General features: G+C 38.9%; 2 protein-coding genes across 4 annotated transcripts in view; both read right to left on the bottom strand.

The window, feature by feature from the left end:
* Nucleotides 1-1,996: 1,996 nt before the first annotated feature.
* On the bottom strand, nucleotides 1,997-10,631 carry LOC107557844 (CLOCK-interacting pacemaker). 3 transcript variants are annotated; one of them, XM_016241404.1, is made up of 4 exons: nucleotides 10,392-10,631; nucleotides 8,317-8,537; nucleotides 5,164-5,345; nucleotides 1,997-4,747 (listed from the first exon to the last, which is right to left on the bottom strand). In XM_016241404.1, exons 2-4 carry the CDS (start codon nucleotides 8,525-8,527, stop codon nucleotides 3,548-3,550), a joined length of 1,593 nt encoding a protein of 530 aa, XP_016096890.1. In that variant the 5' UTR covers nucleotides 8,528-8,537; nucleotides 10,392-10,631; the 3' UTR covers nucleotides 1,997-3,547. The 3 variants fall into 3 exon arrangements, with proteins under 3 accessions (XP_016096890.1, XP_016096892.1, XP_016096891.1); XM_016241406.1 differs by having other exon boundaries at nucleotides 8,317-8,519; nucleotides 10,395-10,631; XM_016241405.1 differs by having other exon boundaries at nucleotides 8,317-8,517; nucleotides 10,392-10,630.
* A 2,582-nt stretch (nucleotides 10,632-13,213) lies between these two features.
* Nucleotides 13,214-18,140, bottom strand: part of LOC107557831 (cyclin N-terminal domain-containing protein 2-like) — a 7,534-nt gene continuing 2,607 nt past the window's right edge. The window contains exons 3-7 of the mRNA XM_016241385.1: nucleotides 16,046-16,221; nucleotides 15,877-15,975; nucleotides 15,006-15,158; nucleotides 13,783-13,961; nucleotides 13,214-13,442 (exon numbers count right to left, since the gene is read on the bottom strand). Coding sequence (XP_016096871.1) covers nucleotides 13,265-13,442; nucleotides 13,783-13,961; nucleotides 15,006-15,158; nucleotides 15,877-15,975; nucleotides 16,046-16,221 — 785 coding nt within the window. The 3' untranslated portion in view covers nucleotides 13,214-13,264. The remainder of the gene's footprint in view (nucleotides 13,443-13,782; nucleotides 13,962-15,005; nucleotides 15,159-15,876; nucleotides 15,976-16,045; nucleotides 16,222-18,140) is intronic.

Raw genomic sequence — 18,140 nt, 5'->3', positions numbered from 1 at the left:
CTTTTCAGACTACCCTAGCAACTTTTTTTTTCAAAGCACCTAGCAACAAATTTAGCAATTTTAAACATTTATTTGGCAACTTTAGCAACTTTTGATAAGGACAATAAAAAGGCACACATTGTCCATCCAAATTATGCAAAAAGAGGAAACCACAGATGCCTAGCAGTACACACATCACTGAGTTAGCTGCTATTTGCAATTGTTCAATTTAATAATAATTGAATAATTTGATAATTGAATAATTGTTCATTTATGATACACTTTGTTAGTAGCTTGTACCTGCTTGTAGCTTGTACCTGTATCTTTCAGGACATTATCCATCATCCTTTGTAACCCGAAAACACAATGCGTAATTTAAAATACAGGTAAAAAAAACATTACGGAAAATTATTTAATATTAACAGTAGATTGTGCCTTATTTTTACAGACTTCTTAGAGTGTAGCATGCTAACTACTAATACACTGCTTAAAGCATAATTGTTGAGAATGTGTAGAGTTTACTAGCTACTAAAAAAACTTAAATTTTAATCATTTAAAAATGTGTTTTCAATAATTCAATGTATTTAAAAATAGTTTTTCATATTTTAATATATCATGCATATTATTTTAAAAACAAATCTAAATTACCATATATAAAATATATTTTTTGCTGAGGTTTGATGATGTGACAATTTTGCGTCGTGATTACGCAATGACGTCATTGAGCAATGACATCACAACGTCATTTAGCAACTTTTAGCAACAAATCGACCTTCCTTCAGCAACTTTCTCTGCAAATTAGTTGGCAACACTGCAGCGAGCCCTACTTGCAGATGTAGCCCTACTTCATCGTTCAAACTCATCAGTTTTGTTGAGTGCGCGCGCGTTCGCTGACTGAATTCTGGACTCTTGCGAATTCTCTCATCATAAACAATGAAGCGCAGATGTACGTACAATGTAAGTAAGAGATTAATTTAACAGTGGATACAGCTTCAGTGATTATAACATAGTTTTCTGTTAGTGCTTAAACGCGATAGATCAATGTTAGTGATAATGTCACTTTCTATATATAATTTATTTGCTGTTTGAATAACAGTGGAAAGGAAAGATATAAAATTATCCATTTCTAACGTTTTCATTAAATTGTAACCATGTTAAATACAAATTCAGTCTCATTAAGCTTTTTTTAGCAGACACCCATGTCTGGTTCTTGTCTAAAAAGACAGGTTTATGATGTTTAATACATTTGGCTGCTTTAGCCTTGTACCCTGGAGTTGGTTCACCCTCCGCCTATGCTTATAGCCTACATATAGAGTATACCAATGAGTAGATCACATTTTCAATCATTGAAATATCATCATATTTAACACTTTTAATATATTACTTCATTTCAACATTAAAAAAAAAAGTTAGTTTTTTTCTGTAACTAGCAACACATAAAAAGTTTCCCTTTTTTCTATTATAAAGTATTATATATTGAAATTGCTGTAGAGGCCGGAGCTCAGATCTTATTTTTCCTACAGTGTGTCTGTTGGAACTCTCACTGTTTTAGCCAGCTACAATAGATACAACAAATGCTACAGGTTAGTATTTGAGCTTTCAATAAAATAACAAAGAATGAACAAATGGATGAATCAACAATTAAAGAATTAACTATATTTGTTATGTTCTATTAGCGAAATGTTCTTGAAATATATGTATACTGCTTCATGTGATGCTCAGCCAGCAAATGCTAGACAATGAATGACGTTATGTGGATGTGTTTTTATAATCAATGTTTATCAGGGACAGCTTGTGGCTTTGCCTTCTGAACAGTTGCACCAGTTTGGTGGCTGGTTTTGCTGTGTACACAGTCTTGGGCTTCATGGCCCAAGAGCAGGGCATCCATATTGCAGAGGTGGCAGAATCAAGTAATGCAACATTCAACCACACTGGTGGTATTATAAGAGGATTGAAAGCATAATGAAATGTGGCAAACAGAGACTGCATTAAAGTAATGACTACTGACTGCTCAACATCCAATCTCACACTGTCTCTGGCAGGTCCAGGACTTGCCATTTATTTGGACTTAAGATCATTGCTGTGTACAAACACACCATTAATATCTATAACAAGAAAATTAAAGAGCTAATGAAGAAGGGGAAATAATCAGTCACAAAGAAAAACCCTAAGGTTATAAAACAATCTGGCCCAAGTGGAATCTGCAGACCTTTCCTCATTTTCTGTATTTATTTTAGGGAAAAATATCTGAAAATCTACTGTACTGAAACATAAAACGTGTTAAACTATAAAGTACTAAACTCTGAAACCCTTATCAATTTAGCCAAAATATTTTATAAACGAATATGCAATCATGACATGCACAACTTTGTGAATGACAGTAGAATTCTGCAAAATCTCTGTGTGGGCCTGACGGCTTTTTTAGACACAAATCAGTAACTGCGTTCATACACAACTTCTGTTACACAGAAATACTCAGTAAGTAAATAAAAGAAAATATACCACAGCAACAACAAATAATACATTAGTGCCATGTCAAGAGTATCAAAAATGTGCCAAAAAGCTTGGTGCCGTAGTAGAGAATTGGGAAAGAAAAGTAAAGATGTTGAAGAATACATTAAGGCTGGCACAAAACACTATTAACACAAGAAAATTCACAAATTCATAGATGTCATGATCTGTGATCAAATGAATGGGAAATACAGCTCACATAAACACTCAAATTTGACCTTTCATCTCAAAGGCTTGAGTAATGGGTGACTTGGTCCATGGTCAACGATGAAGACATATAGCAAGCAGATCAATGCAATGAGATTAATGAAGTGCGCACTGCATAGAAGAACAAAAGCTCCATGGACTTTACCAAGATCACTGTGAGAATAATTCTCACACAGTTCTTAGTGTCTTTGCATGTGTGGACTTTTCGGGACCTTCATGCACCATCTTTATTTTCTTTAAGTGACAAGGCCTCACAGAGGGGATCTCATCACTAATTATTACCACATTTTTGCAAAATAACATTCCCAGTCATGTTCTTCAGAAACGCTACATGCTACAACCTGTGACAGCAATTGGAAATTATTCAACTAGTATCTGATATAAATCAACAAAGTAGGAAATAGGCTGTTATTTTTGATTACTCTGTGATCGACTATTCATGAAGTGTTGAAATCAAAAACATTTGCAAACGGCCATTGAAATCCTAAAGTTGCTTCTTGATTCATGCTTCTTGATTCCATGGGGCAGGATACCTGTTGCAGATAGCATTGTCAGTGACAAAACTAACGAGTGGCAGTCTGTAGCATGTGCATTAAATTCTGTGTAGCTCTCATCAGACACGTTGGGTGATTGCTGATGCAGATGAGTATAGAAATGAGACAGACAGGAAGATGGCATGTAGCGCAGTCAAGACGCTGTCCTTGAGCATAGCCCTGAGTTACCATGGAGACGACTGAATATTGGGGCAATGATAACATCTCTGAAATCATGTTCGGGAAAGTATCTTGAAGTCTCTCTTGCTGTTTCTCTGCTGTAAACGGCCAGTGCTCAGCAGGTTTCTGGGTGCAGTCTAAAGCAGGTTTCCATGTGTAGAGCTGTCTGGAGGCATTATGGGATCATCTGGTGGACTCATTGTTCTTCTATGGGCTCTGATTTGCTCAGAAGTGGTGGTGCTATCACTGATAGAATCATATTGACCTGTTGACTGGTATTCTGCATCTGGCATTGGAGCTAGAAGAGGAGATGGGGGTGCCACCTCTTCAGTCCCATTAAGTCCATATCCATATACCACAGGAGTATCAGGTTTGGTGCTGGTGGCTACCTCGACTTCCACCTTTGATTGAGACCCTCCATTGCTGCTGTCTGTAGGTAGGCACTTGAGGCTGGGATAGTGCCCAGACTCAGCCATGACATGTTGGAGCTTCTCCCAGGCAGCTGGAGCATCAGCACCTGCTTGGGCGGCCTGGAAAAGCAGATGGGCATGTTGGCGTAGCTGAGCTATGTCTCGTTCGGTTGCGGCATTTTGCCGCAGCAGATCCTGCGTCCTTAAGGTGATGTCCAGTAGTCCCAGCTGGCTCAGAATCTCCAATGTGTTGAGGAAGCGACGGTGCCGTGCTGTCCCTTTGAGGTTGTTTGACTCTTTGCCAGAGTCATTATTCGGTTCTGGGCAATGCTTATGGGGCCCTTTTCTGGGCTGGATGAGGTCGTTGAAAGAGGGTGGGGAAAGAGTCTGTGTGCTTGAGATTGATGGAGAGCTCACGTTGAGGGAGGAAGAGGGACTAGATGGGCGGCATGGGTTCTGGTGCTGGTGAGAGCCAGAAAGCATCTCATGGCCAGCAGACAGCAACTGTGAGAGAGATTGAGAGTGTAACAGCAAGTTATTCTCTGGCTGTTTCTGCAGATGCTGCTTGGCCACTCGCATGGTTGTGGACACCTCATCTCTCTTCTCCTCTGTGCATACTCTCTTACTCAGGCTGTGCTCCTCTGTGTTACTTCCTCTACTGGCCGAAGGTTTCTCTGGGGTTTTCTTACTCGGGTGAGGTGCTATTCGAGGATAGGAGTTTAGGATGGGGAGGTAAGTGTTTTTGCTCTTTTTTACACCCTTGCTTTCGGATCTATGTGGCTGGGGTTTGAGGATGTGCAATGGGGCGCTTTGATTGATGCCAGGCTGATGTAGCAAGAGAACATGGGTGGAAGCCTGACTGCTTGTAGCACCTCCATCCCATGACAGAGCTGAAGGAAGGATGTGGTCCTGACCAGACTGCCCAGGCTTGGGAGAAAGAAAAAGAGGGGGAAGAGACAGAATTACTTCTTGTATAGAGCGGTTTTACATCAAGAAACCACAAGTAAAGTATGTTCCTTTTGTAGCATATTTAACAGTAATATCTTATTTTATAGGATGTGTTGTTGTCTATGTGACTCGCTTCCACTCTTGTGTTCATCACAAGCACTTAGGACCTTCAGACACCTCTAACCACACATTGTTCACATCAATGTCACACATCGTTCTGTTTTCTTTGTACCTCTTTTTCATATTTTCTCTGCCATCTGCCTAATTAACTTTATCTTTGGCTTTGGTTTACTTAATATATGTATTCTCTTAATACAATAAAAAAGGAACCTTGTAAGTGACTTGTAAGTGTTTTGGAGCAGAGCCTCTTACTCTTTCCAGCTGGATTGCCTCACCTGCTTCAACACCACATTCTTAATGATGAATATGGGGGTGAGTTCAGGCGTCTCGGACACCAGTATGTGGCTTCCATGTAGGGGGCCTTGATCTGCCCTACCCAAACCCCTGCGGACCTGAGGCTCATTCACACTGCTCTGCTGGTCATCTGCATCAGTCTGCAAGGAGTCTGAGCCAGTGTCTGAGAAAGAAACAGAGCAGTAGAAGGAGAAAGGACATTGGATGTAACAGAAAAAAGGGAAGGAAAAGGCAAGAGGAAGGATGGGAAACACAGAAAGAGAAATACAAAACCAAGAAGGATGGCAGTCTCGGTAATGACAAGTCAAATGAAGGACCATTCAATGCCGGAACCTTGAAGTTTTGGCACGGATGTTACTTAAGCCTCATAAAACTACACTTTATGGTCAGAAGTACACTTCTAATGAAGACGTTTGACACTTTCAGCTGCATGTGCATAAAATCAAGCATACTGCCAATAAATATCCTTATACAAACAGTTGAATAAGGCATATCAAAAGACTCAGTTCAACCTGGCACTGTCATAAAATGCAATCAAGAAAAGTGTTCTCTGAATATGCTGTGACCTAATGAACACCTCTGAGATTAACTGGAACGATGACTTTGAACTAGGGCCCTTCACGCAACATCAGTGCTTGACCTCATTGAAGCTTTTGTTTCTAATTGGGTGCAAAGCTATATTAGGAGCAAATATGACTTTCCTAGTTTCAAACACTAATGTTGCAAACACTTAAAGGGGTCATATGATGCGATTTAAATTTTTCCTTTCTCTTTGGAGTGTTACAAGCTCTTGGTGCATAAAGAAGATCTGTAAAGTTGCAAAGACTAAAGTCTCAAATCCAAAGAGATATTCTTTATAAAAGTTAAGAGTCAACCCTTCGTCAAATCCGCCGGCCGCGCCATTCTCAAGCCCGTCGCCTCTGCTCACTATTTAGCTCACTTTAGGCCGCCGCCGCTCACTCTAGGCCACCGTGTGTGATGTTGTGTTTCGTTGTGAAAGCGAAACTACTTTGTTTGGCCTTCCAAAAATGGACACGACTAGAAATCAGTGGTTAAGTTGTATTTACAACACTGTTCCAGAACACTTCAACCCAAATATTCAGATGTGTGCAGCACAGTTTATCGAGGACCGTTTCCTGATCCTGGTAGAGTAGACTACAATGCCGGCTGTTCTGACTCACAGACTGTAAGTAAGTTTTTTATATTTAAAGAGTTTTTATATTTAATATTTTTTATATTTAAAGCAAGTTTTTTGGGCAGTGTAGAGTAGGGCTTGTTGTTTGTCATTTCTCCGATCACAAATGCAGACATGGTTTTATGTTCACACGGCGCGATGCAACGCAACGCGTAAAAAGACAGTATAAATCATTATAATCCATAATTATGTCCCCACTGGATGCAACGAATGCCTCGTTTATAATGGGTTTTCATGTTTTTGAATCATCGCTCTGAGCATCATCACAGTATGGTGAGGGGCATAACATTTCTGTCAGACGTTTGAGTTATTTGGCCAATCATAACGCACTGGATAGCTGGCCAATCACAGCACACCTTGCTTTTCAGACCGATGAGCTTAGTAAAAATCGACGCGTTTCAGAAAGGCGGGGCATAGAGGAGAAACAATAATGTACAGTATGTGGAAAATAATGTGTTTTTTTAACCTTAAACCGCATAAACACATTTCATTACACCAAATACACAAAATAATGTTCTTTTTAGCAACATCATATGACCCCTTTAATATGACTTTCTTTGTATAAAAAAGGAGAATGAAAAATATCCTTTTATGTTCTACAGAAGAAAGTGAGTCATAAAGAAACAATACGAGGGTGTAGAAATGATCACAAAACTTGCAGTGTGTGTGTTAGGGGGGTAATGGTACACATGATCCTACTAAAATATTTCTGTACGGGTCTTTCAGTTTGGTACACATGTACCGAATGAACCCAGTGCTGTTTTAACCACTACGTGTGCAGAACTTCTCTGTGTGTGGAACGTAATTTTAAACTCAGTTTCCCCCCTACGATGGAACAATAATGTTTATATCAGTATATTTTGATGTTGCAAACACATCTGAAAAATAACAAAGGAATAGCGAAGCTGCCAGAAAAATGCATGACTCAAGTTGCCTGTTATTAAGCGCTTGAAACTAAATCATAAATCTACATGGCTTGCCCTACTGTCAGATGCGTGTGTTGTTTATTGTGTTTAAGACACATTTTGCTCAGGGTACAACTTAGCTACATTTTACGGTTGTAGCCTGTAAATGTTACAAATTCACGCAAGTATATCCATTTTGCATAAAGGTTCATCCTGACAGCAAGCAAGTTTTCATTAAACTTTGCAGACTTCAATGAACTAGTGTCAGTGTTGTGGTAAAAATTGGACTCCCTGCCAAATTATTAACCCCTGCATTGAAGCCGTAACCTGACTGCCTAAGCACACCATCCTAACAAAATTGGGCTGCATGTGGACGGCATGCACAGACATCCTCGGGCACTCCTGATGACGAAAATGACATCACACGGACAGTGCGTGGACTGTCCCACAAGACGGACAGCCAAAGTATACTTTGGCCTTTATGTGTCTGCGTACAACAGCGCAGGCGCGAGGTGAATGTTGAGACAGAACAAGTCCACTAGGTGATATTGCATATGTGTTGAACTCGTCTATCCACGCTCATCCAGGCTTGAGTATACTTTGAAAGCTGTGCAGACCTGGCTGTGTGCAAAACTGAGCAGAGCACGGAAAAAGAAGTATACCCAGGCCCTATTGGATTACTCTCACCATTGGTGTGGAATTATACTTGCTGCTCTGTGGATGTATTTTATTGGAGTTGTTCCAAGTGCCAGAACTTTTGCTCAACATTCGACTACCAGGTGAGATTTATTCAATGACAAAGTACTGTAAACAGTATATACTGAATTGAATGGGACTGAAAATCAGAAATTCAGACATTCACAGAAACCTGTGCCGGGATTGCTTTGTAGTTTTGTATATATTGTATGCTGGGACAATTGTTGTTCTTAATACACTTTTGAGAAAACTGTATTGTTTGTCATAATAGTAAAAATAGTGTGAACTGAGTTTCTTAGTTGGTGACTATAACAGTAGCACTGTCAATTGATACTCACCCGAGTAACCAGAGTCTTTCTCCGAGAAGCGCGAATCACATCCATTTTTTTTCTGTTCGGTGTGTGCTCTTGCTCTAGAGGCCAAAAGGGCGGCGTTGTTGCTTTTGTCTTTAGCATTTTTACTGGCTGGACGGGAGGTGCGTTCCCTCTCTCCTACACACCCTTGGGCATCTCCTCTCGGTTCCTTGGGCATCCCGGGCCCTGAAAGCATAGAGACAAAGCTGGGCAGACAGTGACCTCAGGCAGAATATATTTACCCATTTCTAACATGGGGCATGGAGTTTGTTCTCAAGGTCCTTACATAAACATGTTTGATCAGTAGCACTGATAAACTGAAGAGTTTAATTCCAAAATGCCACATTTATGCCAACAAAGGGTGAACTGCGGGAAATTCTCTTTCAACGTTTGTCTAGGGGAGAGTTGTTTTTTAAATTAGGTAATACAAATTTTATTTACAAATCCAAAAATATTCATAATAATAATAAATGAGCTGCTTAAAGGTTATAAGAACACTTAATCTACAGGAAGTGTATGTAAATTCAAAACATAAGGCACTTATTGTGTCACTAGTCAGTTTTACGGAACGAGTTAAGCCTTTTCTGTCATAACAGTTACAATGTATTCAGAGCTTCTGTACAAAATATAGCCTTTCTCTAAATGACTGTACACCACAAAGAACACAAAACACGCCTGAGCATTAAGTGATTATTAAAGTGACTACACACATACATTATGTATATATGTACACTCTGAACTCACTGCTAATACACAATTATTTATTGCAATCTCCAGTCTGTGCCATGTGTTACACGTATTTGAACCATATTTTCAAGTTAAAAAAGCAATCAGGCAAGCACTTGAGCGAAGTACTCTACAACTGAAAAAAAAGTATATTCTCATTTACCAACATTTCAGACATGCAGAGATAGTTAAAATAGCTTTTTACGAACATGTTAGCGCACATAAAAGGCATTTTATAAAAGGTCAAAAACACTTTAACTACAGATCGGATACAATCAACTCTAAATTCTGACTGGATTTATTCTGCTTGCCGGTGTAAAATACTGATAAATGCTGCCATCATTGCTCATTAACACTCATGAGTTCTGGAACATTTGCCATGTGATCTCTTGTCAAAGGCAGAAAAATGGGAAAAATCCATTCCACTCCATTTTTATAGCCCTAATATATATATATATTTTTTTTTTTTTGCCATCATGGTCAAAGTTATATTTTTCTAACTTATTAGTTGGCTAGATAATTGTTCATTCTGATTATCATTATTAATTTAACTATCACTACTTTCATAAAAATGTCACCATTTTTATTATTTTAGTAGGCTATTTAATAGCCTACTGCTTTGTCATAATGCTATTCGTTTTATAAAAGCAATAAGCCACAAGATCCCGTACGTTACAGTGATTTTAGCCTTTCGTTTTGCTTTAGTGTTTTTTTGTTTGTTTTTATCAGTCCAGAAATGTTCTACATTGATTAAAGTCTCAAAGAACCCGAATAGAATACACTGTCAGGGGATCTCAGGACCTTTGTAACAAAACAGTATTATGAGCACACAAAAAAAAAAGTTCTTGGTAGGTTTGTGACATGAATTATATATGCCAGGAGGAAGGTTAGACACACACACACACACACACACACACACACACACACACACACACACACAGCTCTCAGGTAGGTTTGTGACATGAATTATATATGCCAGGAGGAAGGTTAGACACACACACACACACACACACACACACACACACACACACACACACACACACACACACAGCTCTCAGCCCTCCCTTCCCTTAATGTTATGTAATACTACAACAACAGCCGATCTCAGTCTCAACTTCCTCCTGTTCACACCACTGACACCCTCAAAAGAACCTGCTTTTACCACCTGCATAGACAACCTTTAAGTGCAAATAACGATGGAACCCTGTCAGACAGATAAAGTATCAGTGCAAATGGGCAAAAATAAGCACCTACAGAGCAAAAGACAGCATTTTGCAGGGTAAGTTAAATATTCATATGAATATGTATATGATTACAACATCAGCATTGCCTACCTTTAGTAATGTACAACACTGATCCTGGTCCCGAGTATTCGGCTCTTCTTCGTCCAGGGTAGCACACACTCCTAACTACCTGTCCAGGGGCAATCTGTACCTCCCGTCATCTCGCTGACAAGGATGATGACCACCCGGCGTGACCGAGCCACGTTACTTTTGCCTGCACTTTTTTCTGGTCGTCTCCAGCCCCTTCTTCAAAATTCCAGACTGACAACTCCACCTGCAGTAAGCCCCGCCCCACATTCTTGGGGCACGCCCATTTGTGTGGTAAGCACGCAACCGGACCAATAGCGGTAAAGAGATTCCACCTAATCCCGCCCCAAACAGCAGTGACGCAGGGGAATGAGTGGCATGGCCAATGCTGTGATCAGGCACGTGGAGAGGAGGAACGAGACGGTATGACAGGCCCTGGACAACACTGACACGAAACATAACAAGAGGAGGAGTGGCGAAGAAACGACGTGTTAGTGTAACTACATTCGGCTGGCCATGTGTTGGCTATTTTGTAATCCTGACCGCTGACTACCTGCTGAGCCAAATACAGGAAGCGTGACCAGTTAACACTTAGTGTGAAAGTATCCAAAGTGTGAATATTGCAGCTTTTATGCTTTATGTAAGCTGGTGTCAGTCAAATCGCAAAGGATTGTCAGATTGCTAATTCAACGCCATGTGACCAAAAAAAATTTTTTTTTTTTTTTGGTCACAAATTTTTTATTTTTTTTTGGTAACAAAATTATTATTTATTTTTTTTTGACAAAGTAGGTGTGAGTTGTTATTGGACACCTAAAGGTTTTAGGTTTGAACTCCAAAAAGCCATTAACATGTACTCTTAACAAGGGACAGAAGTGCTGCTTTTAGCCACATAAATCACTGCTTGCAGCATAATAATAATTTATTATGTTACATAGTTTGTTTGTTTTTGCCATGAAGTGTTTAATCCATTTTATTGCACGTGATTACAGTTATAATATTTGAGCTTTATCTGATTCGAACAACACGTAAAATCATTGTAGAATTATTGAACATGTTAAATTAACTCAATTAATGTAGAGGTAAAAATCCATATCAACAGGCTATAGTTATATCTGGTTGTTGCTGACAACTCCACCGACTAAATCATAACGGTTTTTATGTATTTATTTATTACTCTTGACTATCATTTATGAGTGCATTTAGATTAGAAATGAACATTCTGGCAATTAAAAAATGGCAACTGATGAATGAAAGAATATGATAAGAATGCAATGTGCGAAACATAATGGCAGTCAAGGAAATGTGCGCGTCAGACTGAGCCATGGAGCAAAACTCCCGAGAAATCAAATCTTCTCGAGCCTCACACGCGCCTCTAAAATGTGCCAGAGCTCGAGCGCTCAGCTGTTCTACTACAGCGCCACGTGGTTCTCGCAGGGCGGAATGACGCGGCGCGCTGCTGTAAGCCAATCAGCAGCGCCGGGTGTGTGCGGACATGTGAGGCCGAGAGTAGAAGAGCTGCGCGCACATGTTCGGTACTGAGCACAGACGCCCGGTGAAAACTGCTCGCTTTTCAGGTGACGCCATAAACAGAGTTGCCAAGTCCATATTTTCCCACGTAATTAATTAAGGCACTTTTAAACCATTTTCGTGATTTGAGGGTTTAACATTTTGCACACAACGTAGAATAATGATTTATTAAATGTATCAAATGATTATGTTTGACCGGACATGCAGATCTGGCAACCCTGCCCATAATGCCCCTGCCCTGAGAGCGTCATGTGATAATTGGAGTGCACTGAAACATGTGCATGAAAGAAAAGGGGGGGGGAAAAGTTTCATTTAATACATTGATGTGTGGAAAGGAATATAATTTCCACTGCAGTTTTCAAAAGCAGACAGACCCGTTTTATTTTTTCGCAATTTCCGTTATGGCAAATAGTGGGGAGAGCCGAATCTTCAGCCGGAGCCTTCTATTTTAGGCCAATTTAGCAATTGTGAATGGTTTGTGTGTTGGAAAGCAATTTTTATTTACCGTTTTCATAAAAGCATTATTTTTAATCATTTTATTTGTATGCATTTTTTCGTTACAAGGATAGGATCATACCATTATGTGAAAGAAAGAATATAATAGATAGCGAGTGTTGTGGTAAAGGCCAGGCACAGGCACACAGAGCGACAGCACGTTGGTTAAGAAGTTAGGAAGACACTGCATTGTTGCAACATCGGTCCCCTCAGAGAGAGTCTTCTCAAAAACAGGACAAATAATCACAGAGAGGAGAAATCGCATCAGCACATCCAAGCTGAGGCATCTCATATTTCTGAATGCCAACCTGCACTAAAGACTAAAGTGTCTTAATGTTAAGGCTTTTACCTTTATTTGTTTGCTGTGGTTCTGTGTTCAATTAAAGTTTTATTAAAATGTTAAATGATAATTGTAACGAAAAAAAATGCATAAAAAGGCTTTTATGAAAACACTGAATAAAAAAAAATCGATTACCAACACACAAACCATTCACAATTGCTAAATTAGAAGGTGAAATAAATTAAATAGAAGTGATACTAAATAAAGAGGCACTTGGGAGCCAAAAGAGCCGGCTCTTAAGGGAGCCGAGCCAAAAGAGCCGAATCTTTGAAAAGAGCCGAACTTCATCACTAATGGCAAGCTCAGGACTGACAGCAGAGAAAAGAGGTCAAGCACAAACGTAACACTCCACCCCTAGTGTTTCAACATACAGTGGATTTACAGGATCACATTTGAATGTCTATTAAAGGGTTCTTATGATGCGATTTCAAGTTTTCCTTTCTCTTTGGAGTGTTACAAGCTGATTGTGCATAGATAAGATCCGTCCTAAACATTTCCAGCCCCATTTGACCTCCTCACTGGTGTTAACAGAGCATCACGTCTGAGGGCACGACAGGCCCAGTAGGTCAGGGGCGGCTTTCAGGGCAGGGTGCATGCTGACATGGAGGGTTTGTATAGTGGAGAACTTGATGTAAGTGGCACGGGTCTCACGAGCATGTGCTCTCGCTGCTGCAATGGCCATGATCTGCATTATACTGAGGAGAGTTGCTTCACTGAATCAGAGATAGTGGGATGGGAGACAACAATAAGATTGAGCTATATTTCCAATCGGTTTCAACATTTCTGCTTTTTAAATTGTGGATTTTAATGAGTTTTAAGAAGCTTACTGCTTACTTTGGGGCTTACTGTAAACACGGTCTTTACTGTTTTTGATCAAATAAATGTAGTCATGTCTTATCAAACCCATAAAAAATTTCTGACTGATAGCGATCATTGAGGGTCATTGTGAAAGTCCTTTTCAACAGAATGCAAGTTAAAGCTCAAACACTCAGAATTCTCAAATCAGTCTGTAACAGTTCTTGAGAACAGAACTAAAGAGCTACTTGTCCTGACCTTCCTATATGGATACTAGAGACAATGCAGCAGGCCATCTCTCCATCAGGAGAAGGAGCTTCCTGCAGGACACTGCGGGCCAGACGGAGGGCAGCACCTACCAGCTGGTCAGGCAGATACACCACACATTGCCCCTCCAAGAGCAAGAGCTCCAACAGGTATCGTGCCATCCAGACCACCTGAACAGAAATGATTTAAAAGCATTTTTTTTTATTTCAAGACCACACTGAGACAAATAAAATGGACAGCATAAACATAGGCCACTTTGTTCAAATATATATATTTTTAAAGGGGTCATACGATGCGATTTCAAGTTTTTAAAAGTAGTGACTAATTGTAGTGAATTTGCCATTGTAGTGCACTTCAAATCTTTTAAGTATTAAAAAAAGACTTGCAGATAATGTAAAAGTGATATAAAAGGCCACTTAAAGGGATAGTTCACCCAAAAATGAAAATGTTATCCTTTACTCACCCTGTTACAAACGTTCATGACTGACTTCCTTCTGTTGAACAAACAAAAAAAGATTAGATCTTAAAGAATGTTGGTGCCAAACAGTTGCTGGTAGCCACAAACTTTATCGGATTCGAACAAGTAAAATCATTGTAGAATTATTGAACATTAAATTAACTAAATTAATGTAGAGGTAAAAATCCATCTCAACATGCTAGTTATATCTGGTTGTCGCGGTTTAGAACCAATACACTCCACTGACAAAATCATAACGGTTTTTAATGTATTTATTTATTAATTACTCTTGACTATCATTTATGAGTGCATTTAGATTACAAATTAACATTCTTGCATTTAGATTTTCACGAAAAAACAACAAACATTCCAAAAAAAAAAATAAAAAAAATAATTCACGTTCAACAGAAGAAACAGAGGTATGGAACAACTTGGGGGGTGAGTTTCCATTTTGAGGTGAACTATCCCTTTAAGTGTATTTTGAGAGTACACTTTCGTGACTATTTAACTTTAATTGAATGACTTAATACATTTTAAAACTACTTATAACAATCATTTGTTGGGCTTTGATGTACACGTTTTGATAGGTTGGCTAACATTCTACATGTAAAGTACTTTAATTGTAATAACACACTACAGTTATAATAATAATAATAATAATGTTAATATATTTAATATTTTAGTGTACTAAATTTCAACATTACCAACAGTATCAAGTTCATGTTTCCATTAAACATTGGTTTTAACACTCAAGTACCTCTGGTAACAGACATTCCTCTTTTTTAGCAGCCAGAAAAAGGCAAACCACACCCAGTAACTGCAGGCCAGAGATGGACACTTTGAGCCTTAGTGCTCGATTCAACAGGTGCACTGCCAGATACAACGTTTCCTCTGAGAACTGAAACACTTCCTGAGGTGAAAACAAGCATTAATCACAAACTTAAAAACAAATTAAATTTTTAGCATAATATACACTACTGGTCAAAAGTTAGTAATTAAGATTAATAAAATGTAAAAAAAAAAACAAAAAAAAAACATTGAGAGTCTAATGCTCACCAAGGCTGCATTCATTAGATTAAAAACACAGTAAACAATATCATTAAATGTCCATTTAAAAATGACGTTTTCTATTTGACTATTTAAAGAATAAAACGGCAGCCATTACTCCAGTCTTCAGTGTCACATGATCTTTCAGAAGTCTTTTTAATGATTTGTGCGCAAGAAACATTTCTTCTTATTATTGAAAGTTGTGCTGCTTAATATTTGAGGAAAGCATGAAACACTACCAAAGTATTGGGGTCAGTAGGACTTAACCTTATTCAGCAAGGACAAATTAAACCAAAAAGTGACAGTAAGTTTGTAATGTTACAAAATATTTTTTATTTCAAATAAGTGTTCTTTTGTCTCTATTCAAAGAAAACCAAAATATTCAGCTAAGAGCAGTTCTTAACACAAGAACCATTATTAATGAAGCACCAAAAAAATGATAAAATATCAAATCAGGATATTAGAATAATTCCTGAAGGACCAAGTGACACTAAAGACTGGAGTAATGGATACTGAAAAGCCACTCACGGTCAGAAACGGAACAAAGAGGTCACGCTTACAAATCTGAATATTGCACTTACATGGACTTGAATTAGCCAGTCCACCAAGATAGCTCTCGTTGTGTCACTGAAATGCTTGGGCAGGTCAGCGTTTGGGAGAGTGCATAGTAGCTGACTTCTCTGCAAGCAGAAGAAACAAACATGACCACAGTGATGGGAAGATCGACAGTACTTTGCATGTCATCCTCACCATCATGTCTGAAAAGATGTCCCATGCGTAGGTCTTATAGAGGAGCCCCAGCTTACTGATGGCTACTTCCACCTCTCTGCGCAGAAGTCCAGGCATCAGTTCTTGCAGACTAGGTGGAGCTGGCAACCTGTTCAGATACTTCAGCAAAGCCTCCTCGTCATAGACATCTGGCATTGCTGCACAAGAATAAATGTGCAACTGAGACTATAAAATGTCTTCGGGATTTCAGAAAACAGTGTAACGTCAGTTTGTTTGAAACCTTGGTTTGTTTAAAAACAAAGGGGGTGGGGGTTAATATGACGGTATTTTCTGCATTTACTTATTTTTTTTCGCATTTACTAGTTTTGCAGTGTTGTTAGAGGAATTGTCTGTAAAGTCAACAACAACAAAAAAAAAATGTACCTGCCAGAAGGTTAAAAATTTTTCTTACAGTGTGGCAATGAAACTTTAGGACACCGTTTGTGCTACAGACATGAATGAAGCAGCTTGATGGACAAGAAAATCAGGGAAGAATCTTAAACTGGAGTGACCCAAGCAGTACCGCCGCTCCCTATACGCAGAGTATGCAGTTTGCATAGGGCACCAAGTCCCAGGGGGGCACCCGCATCCACACTCGCGACCGCTCGCACCTCATGTTTGCGGCTGAATGCAAATGATCATAATTGATGGATGGACATCTATGCCCGTGAAAAGACATCAGCAATCCGGTGCAGAGAGAAGAAAAAATAAATAAATTTTTTTAAACAAGGTTAAAACTAAGCCCGTGCATCACTTTCAGGCACATTCATAACCCTGTGAAACGTTTTTGGCTGTTGACGTTAATAACGTGTTTTAATGTCGGAAATAATTTCACCACAAATAACGCATCTAATATTCTCCCTGACTTTCCATGTTCCCTTATGAAAATTAGCCATGGTTTTAACAAACACCACCTAAAATAAAAAAAAATCATCTTGTAGCCATGGTAACCACAAATTAACCATGGTTTTGTTACTTGAAATAATAAATTTACAACGCATTAAGATAATTTGTGGTTATAAAAACAGACCTAAGCCAACAATAGCCTTTAAAATGACTCAATGCATTATATAAAAACAATAAGGCAATAATGATCGGTTAATAAAATTGTAGATACATAATGTAGGCTAATACAAAAGAAACTATTTATGTACATTACTTATTACAAATGCCTGCAAAGGGAGCCAAATGCCATGTAATTGCTGCTGCTACACTTACAGGACAATCATATCCTTGTTTAGGCTATTGCCAAAACATTTAATTCAAATATTCACTTAATATTTCATTTTTGGCCAGCTTTTTGCTAGCTATATATATATATATAGATAGATGACACAGCCTCTATAATTTCTTCAACAAAAAAAAAAAACATTTGTGGACATCACAACCCTTACAAAAATAAACCATGGTTTCACCGTAGTAAAACTGCTTCATTTACTTTTGCATGATTTCTGAATGCTTGAGACTATAAAATCAATCAGACAAAAGTATTAATAAAGTCATAGCCATAGGTAACCGTCTAGACTTGTAATTTGTAAATACAATTGATTTACTTATATTTTGTTAAAGTTCTATTTTGACCCCTATAGTATGTGTTGTTTTTTTTACTTCCATAATATTTGAGGAAGGGGGGCACAACAATACAATCCTGCTTAGGGCACCCATTTGACCAGCAGCGGCCCTGGACCCAGGTTATATATAGCAGGGGTGGCGAACTCCGGTCCTGGAGAGCCGCAGCCCTGCAGAGTTCAGCTCCAATCCTAATTAAAACTCACCTGCCTGTAGCTTCCTAGTAACTGTTCAGACCTTGATTAGTGTGTTCAGGTGTGTTTGATTAGGGTTGAAGCAAAACTCTGCAGGGCTGCGGCTCTCCAGGACCGACGTTCGCCACCCCTGATATATAGGGTTCAGGATATAGATTGCTGAAGCATTGACGTCAAAACCAGGAAGACTAATTTACCATTGGTTCCCTTGAGATTTTCTTTTGGGTTTTTCCAATTATGAAACAAGGTCTGTGGTAAACAAATTGACGATACTTGGACATTTTGCTCCACAACATATGTTTGCAAGAATTAAC

Source organism: Sinocyclocheilus grahami, unplaced genomic scaffold (assembly GCF_001515645.1).
Source record: "Sinocyclocheilus grahami isolate Dianchi unplaced genomic scaffold, SAMN03320097.WGS_v1.1 scaffold621.1, whole genome shotgun sequence".
NCBI classification, from domain to species: domain Eukaryota; kingdom Metazoa; phylum Chordata; class Actinopteri; order Cypriniformes; family Cyprinidae; genus Sinocyclocheilus; species Sinocyclocheilus grahami.
This window is presented reverse-complemented; position numbering and strand designations above follow the sequence as displayed.